Source organism: Alligator mississippiensis, chromosome 3 (genome assembly GCF_030867095.1).
Source record: "Alligator mississippiensis isolate rAllMis1 chromosome 3, rAllMis1, whole genome shotgun sequence".
NCBI lineage: Eukaryota > Metazoa > Chordata > Crocodylia > Alligatoridae > Alligator > Alligator mississippiensis.
In genome coordinates, this window is record NC_081826.1 from 93,422,043 (window position 1) to 93,444,911 (window position 22,869).

At 43.9% G+C, this 22,869-nt stretch overlaps 1 protein-coding gene and 1 long non-coding RNA gene across 5 annotated transcripts in view; one reads left to right on the top strand and one right to left on the bottom strand.

The window, feature by feature from the left end:
- LAMA1 (laminin subunit alpha 1) overlaps nt 1-19,110 on the bottom strand; it is a 168,260-nt gene extending 149,150 nt beyond the window's left edge. For 2 of the 4 annotated variants that reach the window (XM_019490435.2, XM_019490434.2), the window contains exon 1: nt 19,001-19,109. In XM_019490435.2, coding sequence (XP_019345980.1) covers nt 19,001-19,079 — 79 coding nt within the window. In that variant the 5' untranslated portion in view covers nt 19,080-19,109. Of the gene's footprint in view, nt 1-19,000 lie in introns of all 4 variants that reach the window. The other 2 variants (XM_006262939.4, XM_019490436.2) reach the window with 2 other exon arrangements.
- The window catches only part of LOC109283859 (uncharacterized), a 65,794-nt gene continuing 61,915 nt past the window's right edge, over nt 18,991-22,869 (top strand). Inside the window, exon 1 of the long non-coding RNA XR_002091158.1 lies at nt 18,991-19,055. This is a non-coding gene — a long non-coding RNA (uncharacterized LOC109283859). The remainder of the gene's footprint in view (nt 19,056-22,869) is intronic.

Here is a 22,869-nt window from a genome sequence, read left to right on the forward strand (position 1 = left end):
TGAGAGCCCCATATATCTGTATGTTACAAATATTAGTGACTACTGACTTGCTCCACATTTTCTATAAACCATTTTGAAGTACGCTTATTTTTTTCTAAATGCTTGTCAAAAATGTCAAAGTCATTTGCTTTCATGCAGAAAACCCCATACTTGGTTTTCAGGACACAAAGTAAAAGGGGTAAGTCTAGGAAATACTTTAAATAAATAAGCCATGGGAGACATCTCCTCCCTACCCCCCACCAGTACTCAGACAGCCACGTGGAATTTTAATCAAATGTTCCAAACTAGTTTAACTTTGGCCTGAAAACAAGTATGAGGCATTTTAGCCTAGAGGCTATTTTTTTTTTTTAAAGAGAATTATGACAGCCTGAAGACAGGGATTTGTGGCTGAAGAGGCAACTTTCATTTGAACTACAGCAACACTACTGGGAAACTATATAAAAAAGAAAACACAATTTGGACCTGATCCTGGAACTTCCTGTTCACCCAGTTTTGCAAACTTCATGCAGGATATAGACTACTGATATAAACAGGACCTGCAGAACTGTGTCCTGAAGTGTCTGAAGCTCATTAGTACATCAAGGACTCATTAGTACAATAAGGTTTATGTTAAGTTTTCAAGGGACAAAATACCATCAGTTCACACCAGGTGGTATATTCTTTTTCTTTGTTTTTCTATTTGCCACTGATTTTTCTGTCAGCAAGCATGGAGTTTACTATCCAATCTCATCATTCTGGAAGCCATCTTTACATCACTAATAGTGAAGTCCTCACATCCCTTCCCTGTTCATCTTATCATGCCACTAGATCATTTTTCTAGACAGAAGTAAAGGGCGTACAATTTTACCCACCAAGAATGACAGCGGTATCCCTGTATCGGATCAGTTGTTGTGTGTTACACAATTAACGCCCCCAAATCAGATACTGTTTCCCACCTGAGAAGACTTATTTTCACTTTAGTCACCATGCAGCTTAGCTTGAAGTTTGCCACACATCCACTGACCTAAAAACCTCTCTTTAAAAAAAAAAAAATTCTGTTTTTTCATACTGAGTATATAGGCTTACCTTCCTCAAATGTACAAAATACACACTTCCATTTAAACAGGAAGAACAAGAGACATTCATACATGAAATATTACCTATGGTAGCTCTGTTTTCTAGACTTTCTGGTTAATAAATGCAGATTTTGGCAGGGAAAAAAAATCTGAATCTTGCCACCTGTTGAAATGCTCACATTAGTTCAGTGCCTGGGTTTGGGATCTTGTTAGTGGTCAGCATCAGATGTTTCAAAGGAAAGTGTGATAAAACTCACTGTAGGTAAATGTAAGATAAAATGGCCCCATGTACGCTTCCTCCTGATCGGTAGCAGTTAAAGAATGGCCTCTCCCAACTCTAGAGCCCACGACAGAAAATCTGCCTTATTCATTACACAGAACCTTTTTTCCTTGTTATAATTTTATTAATTAACACTACGTAATAGACAGTCAACCCTGGTATGACCTCTTAAGTCACAAGGGATGTATCTAACTAAAATATTTAGTTGTTCCATGATTTCGTCAACGATAGAATCCTTTCAAGCTTCATCACAGTTTTTCTGAACTGCAGTATATTTAGAGTATGCTTACTAGGGGTGTGCAAAATGTCACCGCCAGTTTTGTTTCAACGCTGTTTTGACTTGTTTTGAGATCGAAACAGCGAAATCAAAACAAAACAGATATTATCGAAACAGCCTCAAAACAAAATGAGGCAAGTCGAAACGTTTTGCCATTTCAACACTGTTTCGCTGTTTTGCCCATAGGCTATAATGGGGAAGCTCGAAACAGCCTATAACTTTGTCATTTCTGGCCTGCTTTGGATGAAACTTGCATGAATGGTAGCCCCTTACGAAGGCATGAAGCCTGCCAAGTTTCAAGGAGTTAGGTGCAGGGGGTTGGGGGAAACTGCACCTCAAAGTCTTGAAAGCAAAACTCATGTCACATGTATGTGTTAAGCCACAGCCACAGCCCCTGCTGAGGCCACAAGCCTGCCAAGTTTCAAGGAGATTAGTGCAGGGGTTCTGGGGCCCTGCACCTCTGGCCACAGGCAGGCAAAACTCATGACATGGGTGGGTGAAACTGTGTGTGTGTGTGTGTGTGTGTGTGTGTGTGTGTGTGTGTGTGTGTGTGTGTGTATTTAACAGCGCCCTTCCTGGCACTGGGGCCTCTGCACAACATGGCAGTGTGCCCCTATGAGGCCTCCTCCTCCCCTACAGCAGGTTGTGGTTCAGGAAGAACTGCAGGACATCAGTTCAATTCTAGGGGAGATTATGGGATCTTTCGTGTAAAATAATGTAGTATCGAGAACAGGGGATTGACCTGACGGTGTTATTCATTCTGTACTTACTCTGAATACCCTAAAACTGTACAGAGATACATTCAATAAGGATGTGTGTGTATACCAATATGCAGATAGTATGTTTATATAATACACACCATCATTAACAGTGATCCTGTTACTATCTCTCTCTCTGTCACTATACATGGGGATAGTGATATAGATACTCGTGTATCATCTTTGTGTACAACCATATATTAGTGTCTGTAGTTAGTACATATATAATAGGTACAAGCACTCATGTCACAAGTTTTGCCTGCCTGCGGCCAGAGGTGCAGGGCCCGAGAACCCTGCTGTACCTATCTCCTTAACAGCTAGCAGGCTTCATGGCTGCAGCAGGGCCTAGCAGGCCTGCAGTTTTCACCCCCTTTGCCCAAGACAGACAGTCCGTTGCACAAGCACCCATGACACGAGTTTTGCCTGTCAGCAGCTAGAGGTGCAGGGCCCCAGAACCCCCCTGCACCGATCTCCTTGACAGCTGGTAGGCTTCATGGCCTCAGCAGGGGCTAGCAAGCCTGTAGCTTTCACTCAGCTGCACCTTAACACATAGTGTCATCCATGTCACAAGTTTTGCTTGTCCGCAGCTTGAGGTAGTTTTCCCCAAACTCCTGCTCTAATCTTCTTAAAACTTAGCAGGCTTGTGGCCTCAGCAGGGGCTAGCATGCCTGCAGTTTTGACCCCACTGTGCCTTAACACATACACGTGACATGAGTTTTTCTTTCAAGACTCTGAGGTGCAGGGGTTTCGGGGAAACTGCACCCATCTCCTTGAAACGTGGCAGGCTTCATGCCTTCAGAAGGGGCTATCATTCCTGCAAGTTTCATCCAAAGCAGGCCACAAATGACAAAGTTATAGGCTGTTTTGAGCTTCCCCAACATAGCCTATGGGCGAAACGTCAAAAAGCACTGAAACAGAGAAACTGTTTTGACAAAATGGAATGGAACAGCTGTTTCAAGTCAAAAGAAAATTTGAAAGGAACGCTGTTCCGTCAAAATGTTGAAAGGGAATGCTGCCATTTTGCACAGCCCTAATGCTTACCAGTGACCTACTGAATGAATTTATTTTGATTTTTATGAGTCAAGATAAAAATCCTCACTATCTTTGTCATTAACAGAACTGTATTTTCTGCTAATTTAACAATTTTTTAATTTCTCAGCTGCTACCTGTTCTTTAGTTATAATATGATTGTAGAAGCTGGCTTTCTCAGCAGGCACAAAAGAACTAAATAACTTTTAATGATAATATTTCATTTTTAATTGTACAATATGGGTACTCGGGTGGTGCTGGTGCTAAGATGCATGTTTGACCACCCAGAAGTTGCAAATTTAAGGCCATGGCAGGAGTGTGTACCACATGGCCCTCTCAGATTCTACTGAATCTGTGAATTCTGCTAAATACCTTGTCACAAGTACACGAAAAAGGAAAAGATTGCACAGTATAATGAGATACCAATATATTTTTAGAACCATATTTTCTCTTGACTTCTTGACTTTTAACAATGTTTTCCATTCTGTAAATTAAGCACGCAAATTCTTCCATTTATATCAATGAGCCTATTTGTGTGCTTAAAACTAGGCACATGCTTATGTACTTTGCAGAATCAGGGCTCCAGCAAGGAACTCTTTTTCTGCATAGGGAATAAATGAACAATGACTGAAAACAGGTCCACAGTGACTCCTCTGAAGTCAACAGTATTCCACTTGGGACTCTCCAATGTGCTTGGCAAACTATTTTCAGATAGCAGGACCTTGGTAGACATTTCACGTCTGGCACAGGACAAGGTAAATGAATGGAATCTGAGAATTGTAAATGTCAGAGATTTCACAAACACAATTTAAACCACTTTTTCTGCAAATCCTAATACAGTTCAATCTATGCTGAAAACTTCCCTTATCTAGCCCTTCTCATCCAACAAAATAGAAAGACTATAGCCACTAGGACTACTAGTAGACAAAGTTCTTTGGGTAAATCTGGTATCTTTTATTAGACCAAGTCAAATAGTTGGAAAAATTCTTCTTAGAAAGCTTTTGGGTTTAAATACCCTTTGGCAGGCTAAGGAAGCATCTGCAGTTGGTGTGTGCTCTTCCTGGATGGAATGAATAGTAAAGAAGCCAGAGGCTGGACTGATATGCATGAAAGACAGACAGTCAGTAAAGATATAAACTGAGGAGTCAGTGGACAAGAGATATGCATTTACAATTACAGGTACTGCATTCTGTCTTAATTTGTTACTATAGTTCAAAGATCCATGACGCTAAAGAAAAACTGTTACAATAAAACTCTCCACAAATGGTAAACAAAATATAGACAAATATTACATATGAAATCATTAAGGTTGTAAAGTATAACAAATGGGATTTTCAGTTGCTTATATTAGAATGAGAAAAGTTAATGAAAGAGAATGAAGTAACAAATGATTGGTTCTCTTTCATTTTTATAGAAGTTTTCCATTACAAGAGTTAATTTACAAAAACCACTTGTCTACAATAAGAAAGGAGGAATTTGACCAACAGACCAATAGGCTCTCATAATGGATTTGTCAGTAAGAAGCACAAATTCAGATCCATTTCTGTTGTTGGCTGTTCCCTAACCATCTCAAATCAAGTAATTATTGTCTAGGTTCTGTCAAATACTGGTGAAAGAATAGTAATTCCACTCAAGTCAGTAAAATATACTTATATAAAACCAAAGGGCCTGATTTTGCTTTTATACAGAAACCATTCACCTTTAATTGGGTCCTAATTTATACCAATGTAAATGAGTTCTGAATTAGGCACACTGACAAGTAGAGAAAACGCTATAATCAAACAGCTCAATGCCAGTTTTTCCTGAATAAATTGAGTCCCTAGACAATGCAACTGCAATGGAAGTGCCAAGTGCTAACTTTCTCTTTCACATAGGTCTTTTTAAGGCCTTTGCTGCATTACAGTTCAAAATGGGAATGTAGCATCTAAAAATCTGTATAAATTTTTTTTAGGAATTTAAACATTTACATGATATATTCAAAGCAAGCATAAGAAAGTTTCAATATAATTACTGTATCCATTTATATTCATTGGATGATGTTCCAGACCCAATGAAGTCAATGGGAGTTTTGCCACTGATTTTACTGGGGTCAGGATTTTGCTCCTTATGGGCTTAAAGAGGTCAGTGAGGAAACTGGCTAATAAGAAAACCTAAAGTATGAAAGTTCATTTGAATTACACCACTTTCAATAGTGTTCTTCATATGCATTTATTTATTTTAAAGTGTCACACACTGTTTATTTTCCTAATCTGCCACACCAATGGTTCACTTCTGCCAAATTACATTTGATTATTCTGCACCCAAAGAGTTGGATTTTTTGCTTACCTTGTATCTGACCTGTGTCATATAGGTTAAACACTAATCAGGAAGGCAAACATGTTAAAAAAAGTCTTTGTTTAGTAACTGACAACAAATTATTCTTGGAACTGGATTTTTTTTCAGAGTAAGGCTTTATATTGTAACTTCTCACGTGAGTAGTAAAATAGGAATTAAAATTCCCTGGTAATATTTCTTATTAGAAAAAGAACCAAAAAAATCTACAAAACTTTATGCTTTCCAAACTCATATCTGCTCTTTTCCAAACTGCCAAGTTCTGTCAATTACTGAGGCTCTGGGTAAAGATTATTCACACATAGTCTAGATTACTTTAAATGCTACGAAACTACCAGTTGAAACATCTATAAATATTCATCACTGTATTTTTAACACAAGCATCAAATTCAAAACAGGATGCTTCTCAAGTTTAGACTATGTTTAGACTGTTTTCTAAATATTTTAGACATAAGTAGGAAAAAGTTAATATCTGAATTCAGTACACAAAGACTAATAGCTGGATCCATTAAAAGACTCAGGTGCCTATAAGAAGCTCAAACTTAGACTTAAGTTATTAGATTCTTTGTTACACAGCATGGGGAGAACAAAACCTCAAAAAATATTTTAAAAAGCTTGCATACTGAATAGGAATGAAGTACAGAGGCATATCTCAATTCATGCCCCATCTGGAAATGTAGGTGCCTTAATTTAGGCTCCAGGCAGACACCTCCATCCACTCGGGCTCAAAAGCCCAGCCATCTGCCAAGAAAGAATGCCTACAACTTCTTTCAAAAAGTAGGAGGGCAAATCCAATGTACCCCTATACTAAAAAGGCATATGGTGATAAATTTAGTCACATATAAAAAAAAAAAAGAAAAACTCACAGGCCAGTGTTTTGAGATTAAGGTGATTTCACTCAAATTCTGAATTTAGGCATTTTTACTTCATTGCCTGGGAACCTTAACCATCATTTTTCCTAATCCTATTTCTCTTCCATCAACCCCACCTAATAATTGCTGCAGATTATTAGCAAAAAAACCACTTGAACAACTATGATAGAGGAAAAGGGAATATGAGTCTATCTTCAAGGTCACTTACAGCTAGCAGTAAAAACAGACAGCTGAAGGGAAAATAAAGTCTTAGTATCAGGAAGACAGTTACTTAAATCTGGTAACTTTAAATTTCTTCTCACATGGGAATCTAAAGAAGGGCTGTGTTCCACAGAAAATGAGAGAGCTCATCAAAAGGATCTCTCTTATGTTTATAAAATTCCCTCAAACAAAAAATTCATTTAATTATAATTGGTCTGAGTAGGGTCCTTGACACAGTTCTTCATTGTTCATTAAGCAATATTAACAAAACATATTTAAGATGATAAACAGTTGGGAAAGCTAATAGCTCAGTTCTGCCCTTTGTTGGTACAAGAAAGTAGAACAAGCAAGAGGCTCGTGGCTGGTGGAAGAAATATTAAAAAAGAAGAAACATCCACTGTGTGGCATATTTCTTCTTTCATCCCAACTTGAGAGGTGATACTTCTGTGAATATGCTTGTTTTGGAGGATGGGCTGGTAATGAATGTAGAGTTCTGCAGAATCTCATACACATTAAAGCAATATAGTTCTACGAAACTCCAGATAAAAAAAAATCAGATCTTCTCCTGGACTAAAAACCAGCTCTCATAGGGATCCACCTATATTGCACTGCCAGGGGCAATGAGGGACAACTGTGTTGGGTCTGTCACAAAACCGATGGCTCCTCATAAGAAAGATTCTCACAAGAAGGACTGGTTCCTAAAATAGCACCTGCCTATTCTCATAGTACAGGTTCCCCTTGCTTCATGCTGTACATGCGTTCCTGGAAAACAGTGCATAACTTGAATTCTCATAAAGGGAACCCACTTTACAATGTAACTGTGGCAGGGCAGTGTTGGTGCCTGCCACTTTAAGGGCCGAGCCAAGCAGCCAGCAGGTGCCTGATTGCGGCAGCCATTTTAGATCTCTGGCTGCCTATATAAACAAAGCAGTTCGCTGCTGGTAGGCAGGCAGGAACATTGCCTGGCTGCACAGCTGCATGCAACACCCTGGAGGGAAGGGCAGGAGCTTAAGGGGATGGTTTGGAGGCTCCTAGTCCTGGGCATGACCTAAAACTGCACCCTGCCAGGAGTGGGTGGCCTGGTGGGGCTCTCAGTGGTGCAGGAGCCCCCAGGAAATGCCAGGCCAGTTACCACCCCCATGAAAGACGGGTTGGCGTGCCTTAATAACCCCAGCTTCCACACCCAGGTGGGTCACCCTAGAGTAGGGTCAAGAAGGCAGACCCAGGTTAGAGAGTGGGATATAGACTCAGAAGCTTGACTTAGAATACCCTCGACTGGTCGATGCTGGGGCCAAGACCAGAACAGTCAAAAGGGCCAAGGGCCCACTGTGAGGGATGCCCAGAGCTGAGGACCTAGGGTTTCCAACTGGCCTTGGAGGTGAGGCCAGGCCCTGTGTGGCCAAAAGGCCTGGGGAGACCACACCCAAGAGAGGAAAGAGTTCAGGGAGCTAGGCAGCCCAGAATGAAGGCGGAGTAAGCTGCCTGATTGGAGAGATCCGGTTGGAGGATTCTGGGGCCCAGTGTGAGGCCGGTGATAAGAACAGTGGATGCCATCTGTGAGGCTTGGGCTGTGGTATAGGGGAGGAACAGAGCCGCAGATAGTGTCCTCTGGCATTGAGGCAAGAAATGGGCAGCCTCCCGCCTAATTAATATCGTAATTATATATAATCAAGGCATGGCAGGCGAGGAGGTGGGCAGTTGCCCATAGAAACAGGTGGATGGGCCGGCATGAGATTGGGCCCCGAGCGTGCCCCCATTACAGTAACAAATAGGAATACGTTCCAACTGTACTGACCCCCAGGCCCATTTCTACCATTTTTACAATGGAATTTTGGTATCCACCAACAGCAGACAGTACACAGAAGCACAGGATGGTGGTGAATGTTACCATAATGGGGACGGCAACTACCAAAACATGTTGCAGACAACGCACCATGAGCACAGATCCACACAGGAGACTATATTTTGGTGCATGTCATTCCCACAATGCACCACACAAGGCAGCTGACTGCGGGCTTCCACCACACTCATCACATGAGAGTGAATTTACCTTACATATAACTCATTTTTGTTATAGAAGGGTCATCTTATAAAAGCGAATTTGCACATACAGAACCCGCATAAAGCGAGGGAAACCTGTAGTGTTGTTAATGGCTTATATTTTGTCGACATATTAATAAGTTGAGTATCCAGGTTGTAGCTGTATTGGTCTAGAGGCAAAAGGAATCCAAACTTGTGGTAGAGGTGATATCTTTTATTAGACCAACTAAAAATTTGTTTGCAAACATCTAGTTGATCTGATAAAAGATAATCACCTCTACCAGGAGTTCTGATTAATAAGTCGATATACTTACATAGCTTCTAGGTTTCCTGTAAAATGTTATGTACAATTAATAGAAGTATAAAAATTTACCAGCTCTCTTGTAAAATTGTACACGCATATATAACATAATACCTGATGATGTGTAAAAAGAATCATGAAGCCTTCAATCTGAAAACTGTTTTAATAGGACAAAAATAAATTTTAAAAGAATTATAACATGAATAATCTGAATAACTCCCAGAGCAGAGGGACTGATCATTATACACTAAGATAGTCACTACTGTCATTTATCACTGAATAATCACACGGTAAAACATGGACGCTGGAAGGCCCAAATTCAGTGTCCGTTTTATGGTACTCACAGGTATTAGCACTTATTTTATGGCAGCTCACAAAGCAGGCAATCGCTGCCTGAGGAAATACTCATGTCATAACATGATTACTGAAGTACTTAAAACATACACTATTTGAGAGTTGTGGCCTTCAGATGATGAATATTCCTGTAAATCAAAGAAAAATTAAATAATTTCATCTCTAACATGCTGCTTTTCTTTATTCTGACATGAAGGGCATCTCAGTAAGGAATGCCTGGAGGACATCAGCTGTTTAGCCCCTTTTAAAACAAAGATATAGAAAAAAAAGAGACAGACACTGAATGAAGATCCTTGCTTTGGTGAAAAGCGTTATAAATACCAACAACCAATCAACATATGCCGATAACCTGGAATTTACAGGAGATAGACTATTCAGCCTTCAGGGTATGGGGAAACTATTTATGGCAGACAAAAGTGGCTTTTTTAATCTTAATCTTGAGTCTGCTTAGATTGCTTTCACAGGACTTTTCTCTCTTTCCCATACCTTCACATTCTCAAGGAAAAACAAACTATTATGTTCTTCCTTAATGTGGCCTTTCTTTTAAAAATAAGACATACAGAAAAGATAGAAGAAGTCTGATGTTTAAAGATCATCTCACTAAGGCCAGGGACTTACTGTTCAATTTTAGACGGTTTCTCATCAAGTGCCTCTATGTCAGCCTCTGACATACCTTGTGATTGCCCCTCCTCCCACAGTTGAAGATCTAAGTGACACACACTGGAAGCTACTTCAGCTTTTCACATTATGCTTTTTTCATTTCCAATCCTCTTTAGTTTGGCAAAGTTCCACCACATGTAATACCATCCTCAAAATACTATAATGCTCTTATCATTTCTCTTAGGATCACATATTTTTCATGCCCTGCGGTCCACTGGGAGGCAGAGTTCCTTGGGGACATTCACTAAGTTCTGTATTAGACTGTCTTCTATGTGAGCAATTTAAAGCTGGAATTGGGTAGAGTGAATGCAAGTCCTATTATACAAAAGCTTTACAAGCTAGGTCCATTAAAAGACACAGGCACCAACAACTTAGGCAATGCAGCACTTGATTTTTAGTCTCATGACTCCCAGAGGAGGATCCAAAACCTAGAGAGAAGTGCCTAGACTCCCTACGCCGGAGATTCTTAACTAGGCTCTGGAATGCATAAGATCCTTTTAAAGATGCTCCACAACTGTTATGTGTGCAAACACCTACACGAGTCACAACATTAAGCCAGAGGTTTCAAACAGGAATCCATAGTTTCAAAACCATTCTGATCTGCTGTGGTCTTTCTGAGTTCTTTACAACAGAAAAATTGATGTATTTTTACTTCTGTATTCCAAAAACGAGTAAAAGCTAAGAACTGGCATTTTCCACGACATGCTTTCAGACAAATAGGTTGAGAACCCCTGCCCTATGCAGAGCACAGGGAGAGCTAAGGGGTTCAAATCCACATCTCCAACCTCCTGGGAGAGTGCCCTTATCACCAAACTTCAGGCAGGCTAGTAGAGATGGGAAGAATTTTCCTCACCTCTGGATGAATCTGTGCTAGGGTCCAGAAAGGATGGTAAGAGACATGAGGCCAAAGAGGAGCAGCTCAACAGGAAACATAACTGCAGCCCTGTGATGAAACCACTCAGCTAGAAGGGGGTCTTTTGGAGTTCACTCCCTGCTCCCAACACTACCTATATGTTTCATAATGAGCAGTCTCAGGATAAAAAACAAAAAATAATGGGAGAACAGATCAGATTCCAGCACCCCCACTTCCAGCTGACAGCTGTGACAACTAGGCTGCAGGTGTGGCAGTTACTGTGCAGAGAGTCTGGAATTCAATTTTGAACTTAGGTAGCTAAAATTTTCCTAAGCCGTTTTTAGCCCATAAGTCCTTTTTGACGTCTGCTTCCCCTTCTGTTAGGCCCCATCTCCATTTATACGTAAAGGTGCAAAGGGATTTAATGCCTCCTGCCATGCCACACAGGCATGGCAAGAGGCATAATTGCAGGATCATGAATTAGATCCCATTGCACCTTATTACCAGTCCAGAGGGAGCCTGACCCCAGGCCTGCACCAGCAAAAAGCAGGCTCCTGCAGCTGGGAGCCCAATGCACCCCAGCTGAGGGGCTCCCAGCCATGGGGGTGTCTCACACACACCCGTGATAAAGAGTTAGCCCTTGTGGCAATCTTCCCGCCCCAGAGGTTTCCAGTTTGCCAGGAGGCAGGCTGCGGGGACCACAGCTATGTGACCCTGGGTCCCAGCAGCTGCAGGGTACTACCAAGATCCAGAGTTGCAACTGCTGACTTTAGGTTGGCAGAGAGTCCCCAGTACTTGCAGGACTTGCAGCACCAGCTGGGCAAGATGCATCCCTGCAGCTGAAAGCCCACAGCTGATAGACCCTGCTACATGTGTAAATGAAAGCTTGATAGCAACTAACTCTAAGGTTAGCTTTAGCACCTAGTTCAAATCACTTTAATGACAAACAAGGTATTACTAAGCACCTTACCTTCCAAAACCAATCTATAACAACTCCCATTATATGTTATGATCAGGGATCCCGGTTTTCCCTGGTAAAAAAAAAATTGCAAGTTCTCTGATAAAACCCCCCAAATCCATTATTAAAATTAAAGGCCTCCCACAGCCCTGATGGTACCCCTCACTTCCCTGTCTCCCACAGCCTCCCGGCCCTGCTTGTGCCCATCACTCCCACCCCTCACAAGCCCCCAGTCTTGCTGGTGCCTCTCAGCCCACAACCACAGACCCTGCCCCCATAGCCCTGCCAGAGGGGCTTCCCAGCTGCCAGGGCTATGGGACCAGGTACCTGGCCCTGGCAGAAGGCAGCAGCTGCTGCAGGAGACCAGAGCCCAGCTCCCTGCTGCTACAGGCTTAGGTGGAGGGAGTGCACACAGTGGCGGGAAGCCAGCCCCAGCCCCCTGCCCCTGGACAATCCACCCGCAGCCCCATCCCGCTCCCCCATCCCTGCAGCCATGCATTGCAGCCCTGGACCCCAAGCCCCATGCACCAGCCAGCTGGGCAGCAGCTCCAGCCCTACCCAACTCCCTCCCTCCCTATGGGGGCCTCAATCCTGCCCTCTCCCCCCAACACACTTACCTGCAGGAGCTGCTCTCCAGGCTCCCTGGAGTCATGTGCATTTCTTGGACATGGAACCCGCTGCCTGATCACCCTCCTCCCGCTCCCCCCAGCCCCTTTTGAGGCTGGAACTATGCCAGCCTTTAGAGAGCTTGTTCCAAAACTACAAAATCCACAAGTTTCTCTGCGAAAATGAGAAATCCACATTTTACTCTGATAAAAGGGAGAAATCTGTGTTTTACTTCGTTTTTCCACGGGAAACGGAAAACCTGGATTCATGGTTATAATGAATCTGATGCTGGACACATTCCAATGGGAAAAACAAACAAACAAAAACAAAAGGTTCAGATTCTATGGCATCTATTTAGCTACTCTACATTTCCAAGGCTATCATTTAGATTTGGAAGTCACTGATAGGATGCTTGGGATAAAGTAACTCACTTTCCTGAATTTGTACAGAAAAGTACAGAAGTAAGACTTTTAACAGGATTGACACACATTGGCAAATACAATAGCAGGAATGAGATTTATTAATTTTTAACCAATGCTTACCATTATAACCAAGAGGTTAAATAAGGGTAGATGTGCTAAAAGGATAATAGCTATCAAAATAGCAACTAAATTTTACATGCAAGTAAAATACCCATCTTAAACTAAAGAAACCAAATAGTAAATGACACGCTACAGTGTTCAGATTATAAATTAAAAGACTAAAAATATTTTTACTGTTGTGTCCATGTCACTCTTTTTCAAACTAGACTCTAGCATTGTATTAGAGACCAATCAAACTATATTGTTCTATAGTTTCCCGATTTGCTGGCAGGAAACATACAAGAATAAACTGAAAAGCAGGAAATGCTAAAGAGATAGGTTTATCATGGCATCTTTTTTGTGATCTCACTGGCAACAGATGCTACTGTAGTAATTAAATGGTCTAAGAAACCTTTCCAGCTGTGCAACACACCAGCTTTTATAATCACTTTGATGCTTACATGTGGAGAGATTCTGAACTTCAAAAATGTATTTAGGTAGAACTGGAGTGATGTTGTAGTCAGGATGGTTCAGTAAAAGATATCACTCACAAAAATTGTGTTTTTCAGAAATGTGTTTACTTTCTCCAAAAGTAATAAGGCCATTTGAATTTCCCTCACATTCCATGCATTGTTTTTGGATTAGTATCATGAGATAAATAACAGAATGCTGACTTTTGCAAGACAGCTATCCACCAGATGGGTTTTTGCTATTCACCACTTCAGTGGTATCATCCATATAATCACGCAAAGTAAAACATCTGTAACCCAAAGCTAATGAGAAGAATGGCCTTCTGATCCAATCTATGAAAACAACAGAAACTAAGGGAAGAAATAAAAAGGGAAAAAGTAACCCTCAAAGCAAACTAAAAAGTTACGCTAAAATTAAATGCAATGTTATCTGTAGTCTTGGACATACGGTAAGATATACCTGTCGGTAGACCAAAACTATGGGTCACTTTGCAAAATTATCGATATTAGTCTTGTTACAATGTGATGCTTGAAAATCTGTAAGTAAAGTAGTCAGGATTCCTGATCTTGTCCACATCTTACTATGCTGTAGGAAGGATGGATCATCCCTGACTAAACCATCTCAGTCAAGTGTTTGTCTAATGTGCTCTTAAAATAGATTCCACAACTTCTCTTAGTAGCTTGTTCCAATACTTAACCACCCTCACACTCAAAAATTTCTTCTTAATGTCAAACCTGAACTTCCCTTCGTATAAGATTATCATTGCTCATTGTCCTGTCCCATCCCTTGCGGCCACAGAAAATATCCTCTTGATAATTATCCTTCAAGGTATTTGAAGAATGCTATCAAATCCCTCTCAGTCTTCTCTTCTCTAATCCTAGTTTTTTCAGCCTATCCTCATAAGTCATGTTTCCCAGGCCTTTAATAATTTCTGTCACTCTCTGCTGGACTCTTTCTAATTTGTCAACATCTTTCTTGGAGATGGAAGCCCAAAATGGAACACAGTACCCTAGCAAGGCCTTCCCGCTGCTGAATAGAACAGAAACATCATCTCCTTTGATTTGCAAGTGATGCTTCTATTAATACAGCCCTTTATGCTGTTGGCCTTTTTTGCAAAAGCACACTGTTGGCTCATATTCGATTAATGGTTCACTGTAACCCCTAAGTCCTTTTCTGCAGTACCACAACCCAGCCAGTCATTGCTCAATCTGCATTTGTGAATGGAACTGTTCCGTCCCAAAGGCAGGACTTTTCACTTGTCTTTATAGAATTTCAAGTTTTTAAGCCCTAGGTAGATAAAGCCTTGGCTATGATGATGCAGTTGGCAGTGTTCCTGCTTTGATTAGAGGGTTGGACTAAATGACCTCCTAAGGTCCCTTCTAACCCTAATTTTTTATGATTCTGTGATTTTGGACCATTTTTCTAATTTATCAACATCATTCTGAATCTTCACCCCATCTTCCAGTGTGTCTGCAACTGCACCCAACTGGGTGTAATTTGTAAAGGTACTAAGTGTGCCTTTAATCCCATCTTCTACATCATTAATGAAGATATTAATAAACAAAACCAGGCTCAGGACAGACCCTTCCTCCCAACTAGACACTGAGCCACTCATGACTACTTTCTGAACTCACAGCACTGTTAGCACCATTAACCCATTCTTTCCCAATGTGTCAAAATGGACAAGAAAGTCATGGAAACGGAGGCATGCATCTTGCTTGTACAAACTGCTAGAGATGCACCGATACATTGGTCCAATATCAGATCAGCATTGATATAAAGAAAATTGGCTGCATTGGAAATGGGCCATGTAGCTAATAATTTGGCTGATAAACGCCTGTGTGCACGCAGAACCGCAGCGTAGCACACAGGCAGTGATGACACAGCCCGGCAGCTTGGAGAGCTGCATGCAGCTGGTGAGTCTGTTGTGGTGGAAGGTAAGGTGGGGAGGGAAGAGGCATGGGGGGGCCAGATCAACACCCCCCCACAGCGAGGGAAGTAGTGGGGCAGGAGGTGGGGCAGACCCTGCCCAGCCGGGCGGGACGGGCACAGGACGGAGCTGTGGCTTGTCCAGGGGGCGCAGTTCCTGCCACTGCATGCACCCCAGGAGAGCATGTGCCTTCCAGATCTGCATGGGGCAGGGGGGGCAGGTTGCAGCTGTGGGCTGGAGCCGGGGTGGTGCCAGACTCTTCTTGGTGAGGGCTGGGCTTGCAGCACGCGGCGGCGGCACTGGGAGGGGGCTATGGGGAAGCTGCAGCCACCCCAAATTTCACTGTAGCCCCCCCACCATAGCCTGCTCCCAGCACTGCCACTGCACGCCCAGCACAGCCCCGGCTCTTCTTGGCGTCTGGGTGGAGGTGGGGGCTGGCTTAGGGCACGCAGCGGTGCTGGGAGTGGGCTATGGGAGGGCTATGGCAGAATTTGGGGTGGCTGCAGCACCCTGTAGCCTCCTCCCAGCATTGCCGCCACAAGCCCAGCCCCCGCCAAGAACAGTCCCACCAAGAAGAGCCCAGGCTCCAGCCCACAGCTGCATCAGAAATCAGATCGGTATCGGCCAACATGCCTCCTTTAAAATCAGCTATTGGTATCAGCCCCCAAAATCTCTATCTGTGAACTGATACACATTTAGCACAATGTAATCCTATTCTGTCACAGGCCCAGCAACCTGGCCGACTCACTGCCCCAAACACAATGCAGAGGGATCCCAAAATGGATGTCCTACCTAAACTAGGGCTGCTACAGACATCCCGCTGTCTCTAGCAGAAGACTAAAAATGAAAGGTGAAAACTGAAAATGAAAGGCTGGAGAAAGAAGAGATAGGGGAATGTGGATTCTCAATGGCTTCTGACACGTGGGGTTGGCCTGTTTCCTTTGAAAAACAAAACAAAAAAAAAACAAAACAACACCACCTTATCCACACTTCGATAAATCCAGTACTCCCAAAACTGACCTTCCTCAACACACAGCAAGTTACACCACAAGGGCCACTCCACCCATGCCTCTGGTGCATGATGTACATCTTTACAAAACAAGTGTAAGGATTCAAGAAATTATAGTAGTTTAGTGGCTCTCTTTGACAGTTTTTAAAGGTATAAAACTCATTCAATGTTGAGCAAAGTCTACAAAAAGAGTATAAGAAAGTTATTGGCAAAACAAGGACATAACAGATGATTATAACCCTAGTTATAATGTCATTTGCATATCAGGGGCCTGAGGAGTACCTTGATACCCAAAAGCTTGCCTATGTCTATACCCACCATACAGTTGGTTCAAAAAAGATGCCCACAACAAGAATTCTTTCCATTTGCATATCAGTAATTATTCAAAATGACATGGGACAAAGACTGCACTATTCTACACAGAAAGGCCATCCAGAAGTCATTTCTGAAAATGGTTGCCACAATAGCCTTCCACCGCCCCTGCTTAACGCTGATGCACCAGATTAATTTAGCCTCATGTAACTCCATTTATACCAGTGGAGTTATATCTGATCACACCAGCAAAAGTGAGAGGAGACTTTTGTTTCAGCTCCTTTTCATCTGTTTACAAGCACACATGACCACATGAAACTACAACCTACAGATACAAAACCAACATTTATAGGCATTGCAAATATTCAGCCTAAAATGTTAAGGATCCAAATGCACCGATAATTCAGCACTGCCATAAATCTGCAGCCAGTGTACAGGAGGAAACAGAAATGTTTGTCCTGATCTATAGGGTGTATACATTTCCCAGGTACTACAGCAATACTAGTATAAAATTTAATCCCAGCAAAGTTTTTCCTTGTGGGGCAGCTCTGCCTAGTCTCTTCATGTTTCTAACTGCTGAAGCAGGCTAGGTTCTTTGGGTAGATGTGATATCTTCTATTAGACCAACTGAGCAGATGGAACAAAATTCTTTGAGAGCTTTTGGGTACAAGTACCCTTCTTCAAGGGATACAAAAAAACCTTGTTCCAACTACTCAGTTAGTCTAATAAAAGATCACATCTACCCAAAGAACTTTGCCTGCCTATGTCTTTAGAGCAACAGAGCTACAACCAAAAACCCTGACCGCTGAAACAAATCCTTTCCCCAGTAGTGACAGAGCAATATTGTAGCTGTGACCATTTACTCTGGGCAGAAGTTTAAGTCTTTGAAAAGCACAGGTGATTTTGGACAAGGCTAGTGTGTTAAGGAAAAGTTGATGCTGTTCGTGTTTTGAGTGCTGCTGTTTTGGTTCCCTCTTTGGCTGCATGAACCGTTGCATGCCTCCCAAGGTGGGGGGGCACAGCAACAGCATGCAGACGGCCACAGTGGCAGGGGTGTGGCGGCAGGGAGCTCCCGCAGGCGGGTGCAGCGGTATCAGCAAGGGGGGGTGGCGAACGGCAACTGCCCACAGGCACCACCGGCAATGTCAGCAGCGACCAGTCTCATGCCATGAACACCACGTGCCCCCAGAGGCCGGGGGGCATGGCGAGCTCCAGCAGCACTGTCAGCACCGGGAGTGTGGTGGTGGCAAGCAGTGAGCTCCCACAGGTGTCCGTGACACTGCCAGTGGAGGGGGTGGGGGTGGTGAGCGCCAACCGACAGTCAGAGACCACCTGCAGATGCTGCCAGTGGTGTTGGCAGCGAAGTGGGGGTGGCAAAAAGCAATTGCTTGCAGGCACCGCCAGCAGTATTGGCGGTGCCTTTTTGCAGGGGGTGCACTGCCAACTGAGAGGGTACACGGGCACCCATGGGCACCCCCTACACGTCACCAATGCCCTATGTGTCTCTAATGCTTGGCTGCCTCTGAGGTGGCTCCAGGGGCACGGAGGAAGGTGCCGCCTGCCTCCCTCTTTCAGCCTGTGAGTAGGCCACTGGCAGGCCCCATCCCTCTAATCTGTGAGGAGGGGGAAAGGCAGCATGGAGGGGCCTGTGGAGGACAGAGGGCCGGGCACTCCCAGAGTCACAATGGCCCCACAGCACCGGGTGGGGGGGGCTGGTCTGTGTGTCCCTCTCTGCCAGGAGACAGAGCCAGGGGCTTTGTGCCGTTTCCTCCCCACTCCTGCCAGTCCAAGGGGTGGACTACATGTTAGGGGGGGGAAGAAAGACAAGGTCAAGACAGGGAGGGAAGCGCCGGGGGCCCGCTTCCCCGCACTTCAAAGCGTGTCTTCTCCCGTCTCCACTCCCACAGGGCTGGTAGGCGGCCCGCGCCGCCGAGCCGAGCGGAGTGCCCCCCCCCGCCCCCCTCGAAGATAAAAGAGCTGCCACTAGGCGGGAAGCGGGCGGCAGCCCCGGGGGCAGGGGCCGGGAGCGGGCCCGGGGCGGCGGGCAGCGCCCCGACACGTGGTGCCGAGGGCAGCTCCTTCTCCCGGCGGGGCTTCCCGCCGCCTGTCCCCAAAGAAAGTCCCTGCAGCCCCGCTTCACCGAAGTGCGCCGAGCCCCGCGCGGGCCGGAGCCCGCTCTCACCTCGGAGCTGGCAGCGCCCCAGCGCCCAGATGGCGGCGGCCAGCAGCAGCCCGCGGTGCGCGCGGCGGCTCAGCCCCATCTCAGGTGGCGGGAGCGGAGGGGGGCCGCTCGGTGCTTTTATGCTCTGGACTGGAGGGATCCCGCTCGCCTCTTCCTGCCCCCACCCCCGACCCCTCCCCGCCGCCCTCCCCTCTCCCTCTCCCTCCCCCCGCGCCGGGCATGCAGAGGAGCGGAGCGGAGCGGGGCTGCGGCTCCCGCGGGAAGAGGCAGCCGCGGCTCTTTGTGGTCGCCGGCGGGACGTGGGGGAGGCGCTGGGAAGCCCCTCGGGGGCGATTCCCCCGCTGCAAGCCCCGCTCCTGGCTGCAGACCTGGAGCCCCGCGAGCCCCCGGCTCTTGGTTTGCCCCGCCGGCAGCTGCGGGGGGCAGCCGCGGGGGCAAGAAGAGCTCGGAGCCCCCCGGGGGGGGCGGGGGCGGCACAAAAACAAGTGCCCCCGGCCCGTCGGGGCACGGCCGCGCCGCGCCGCGCCGCCCCGCCGGCGGCCCACAAAGGACAGAAGCGGGGCAGAGGCAGTCGCGAGGCATGGAGGAGCGGCCGGCTCCGTCCCCGAGCATTTCAAAGATCAGGGAAGCACGAGGTTGGAAGGGTCCCAGCCAGATCAGGGGCATGTCCACACGTGCACTTGAATGCACAGTAGCCTGTTTTAATGCGTATTAAACATCACTGAAAACCGCACTATTTAGTTCGTATTTAGTGCTATTTAGTTGCACTTTAAAGCAGCACTGTTCAGTTGTGCTTTAAAAGATGTGCACTAAGGGTCACTTGACCACAGGGCTCTTTAGTTCATGCGCGTTAAGACAGGCTAATGAGCATTTTCCTAGTACCTCAAATGAAGGGTGCCATTGACGACATGTAGGGGGTACACGTGGATGTACGTGCACACCCTGAGGTGGGTCATGCACCCCCTGGAAGCACCAGCCACAAAACCGGAATTGCACTTCCAGGTTTGCTGCTGGCTCAGCAATTGGCTGCTGCCCCCGCCCCAGCAATCAGCCACTGGGGGACCCCCCATCCACATCTGGTGCCCCCAGTCGCCCATGGAGGGCGCAGAAGTTACACCAATGCACTGGAAATCCAGTGTCCAAGCAAACTCACTTAATCAAGTCTACTGGAGCATGCCAACTGCTGCACTCCAACAGCCTCTTGCATCTCCTGCCTCCAAGGAATTTTAGATTGGGCACCCCGGCTGCCTTTTTTAAGTGTAGGGAGGCTGATATGGGAGATGCAGCATCGTTTTAATTAGAGGGAAATTAAATTAATTAAAACACCCTTTTCCCCCAGCCCCCGGAGCATGTGTAAAAGTACAAGGAGGTACTAGATTTAATGTGCATTAGTTAAGTGTGTTAATGGATGTGTAGATGCACCCACTGCCTCTAACCCACCCTGCAGAACATGAAACCCATTAGGTTGTGGAGCCACCACAGAAAGAGGTGAAGGGACAACTGGAAAGGAAAAGGTGTTGTTTTTGCCTTTAAAAATAGGGAAATGGAGAATACGCTACAGTTCTCACTCCTGCAGTGGCAGGAAGGGACAGACTGAAAAGCAGCCCATCCTTCATTTCCATGAATCTTTGATTCCTAGAGGAGTAGGGACTCATCACAGCATGACTTCTTTTCCTTTCCTTAAATTTCTTCATAAGTTGGATTTCTATATTGAGATATTGAATCAGCATGTAGGACTCCTGTGGTTTTGCTCCAGAAAGATTCAGCTTACCCTGAGGACAAAACCATGCATTAACTTTAATAAAGTTTTTGCAAAGCTACTAACAAATGTATGTGAGGTATCTTACCTTTCTCAGTTGCAAAATAACTCAAAGTTGCAGAACAGGAGAAAACTGTAAGCTGGTAGAATGGATAAACGTATTGTTTGTTTATTGCAAAAATTATCAATGATATAAATGCTGTTTTATCATACATCATTTTCATTGCTCCTTTATTGTATTGGTTTTGGCAAAAGCTATAAATAAATTAGTATTTGAATATGAACATCTGATGATAATGTTTCTTTTGAAAGGAGTGTCTTTCTGTAAAAGTAATCTTACTTTTAATCAGAAAGACAACATTTCATATTTAGCAGTCCAGATAGCTGTGTGAGCTACAGTGAAAGTTGCTAGAGCAACTCCACTCCAAGTTTTTTATTTTTCAGTATTCTTAATACCCTTAAAAGTAGCACTGACATGCTTACATCGTGCAAACCTGTTATCCAACCACGTGGAGAAATTCAGCCATTTTTTATAATGGAATGGAGTTCAATAAATACTTCTTTATTTTGCCCACTGCAAGACTTTTTGGTAGCCTTGTATTGGATAGCTTCCAGGGTTAAAGTAACAAAAGAAAAAAACATGGAAAGGTGAAACTGGCTGCAGAAAAGTCTAACTGGTAGGAGTCTGTATTCAAGCGAAAATCAGTTCAGATTTGGCTGCACTGCTTTACAGCTTGAGAATTGCACATCTCATCTAGGGAAGGTATGATCGTTAACAGATTTTTATTAATATTCTAAGTGAATGGTGGCTGGGTTGAAAATGTGTGCATAATGAAGGTATTATGTAAGGTACCCAGGTTGGTTGGGGTGTGGGAATTTTTAACATAGCAGACTTTGCCTTAGTTGCAATTGTCAGTGGTTACTGACAGCCCATAGTGGAGTGCTGAGATTGTGGCAAAAACATCACGTGACCTTACCTTGTATTAAAGAATATGATTAAAAAGTATCATAATGCATGAGATGCATAAGCATAGTTAGTTGTGCATGCATCCTGAATGTTCTCTTACGATGCAAAGGAAGAACTTGAAATAAACAGAAAAGTAGCATAAATTTAGAAAATAAAGTTATTTATTGTCAAATTATATAGAGTACTTGAGATAATACATAGGAATGCTTGAATTCAAAATAAAGGAAAGAGGAAAAAAATAATCAGATTAAGGGGGAAATAGAGCATATAAAATTCCTTTACCTGACATAAAATGTAATCAAGGGCTTTCATGCCACACAATAAATATTGCTCAACATCTGTCTGTTGCAGTAGACTAGTCCTTTACTTACTCCAGGAACTTCTTAAATTTCAGTGCAGACATGAAAGGATAAAGCAAAACATCTGTAGACAGAAAAGTCAACAGATTTCCAGAAGCAAAGTGTTATGTTTTAAAATCCATAGCAGTCAGATTAAGGAATGCTCTGTGCAAGACTGCAAACACCAGCTGGGGCCCAAGTACAAAGCAGAACATTTTGGGAAAAGGAAGAGGAGCATATGGGCAACATAATACTCTTCCTAGTTATCATCCTAAAATATATGTAGAGTAGATCTATACTTCCTCTCAAATTCTAACAAATGGGAGATTGTTTAAAAAACTACTATTTTCTATCATTTTTTGTCTGTAGTTCATTGAACTGATTTTCAGCTACCGAAAAATTAAAATGACCTTTAGTTCTAGATATATTTCTGTTAACATAATCCTTAACTAGTCACTGTTTGCAATTAACTTTAATTATTATCTGGAGTCAGATTTTTTACTGTAGCTCCACTGTTAAGTTACATCAGCTGAGGATCTGGGGAAGGACAGGAATGTGCTCAGTCTATGACAGACTAATCTCATGAAATGATGAAAGGCTGTAGTAGAAGATGCTATGCTAAACTACTTGAAAGACAATAGAAGAGAAGGAATACTCATTTTAGGGCAGCAATTGTGCCTTCATGCATAGTTATACAGTGTGTACAGGTTCTAGTCATGACTTACGATGTTGAGCACTAGTATAACATGATTAAAAACATTAAAAAATAATAGTAATGATAATGCAGATTAAAACAATACACCTC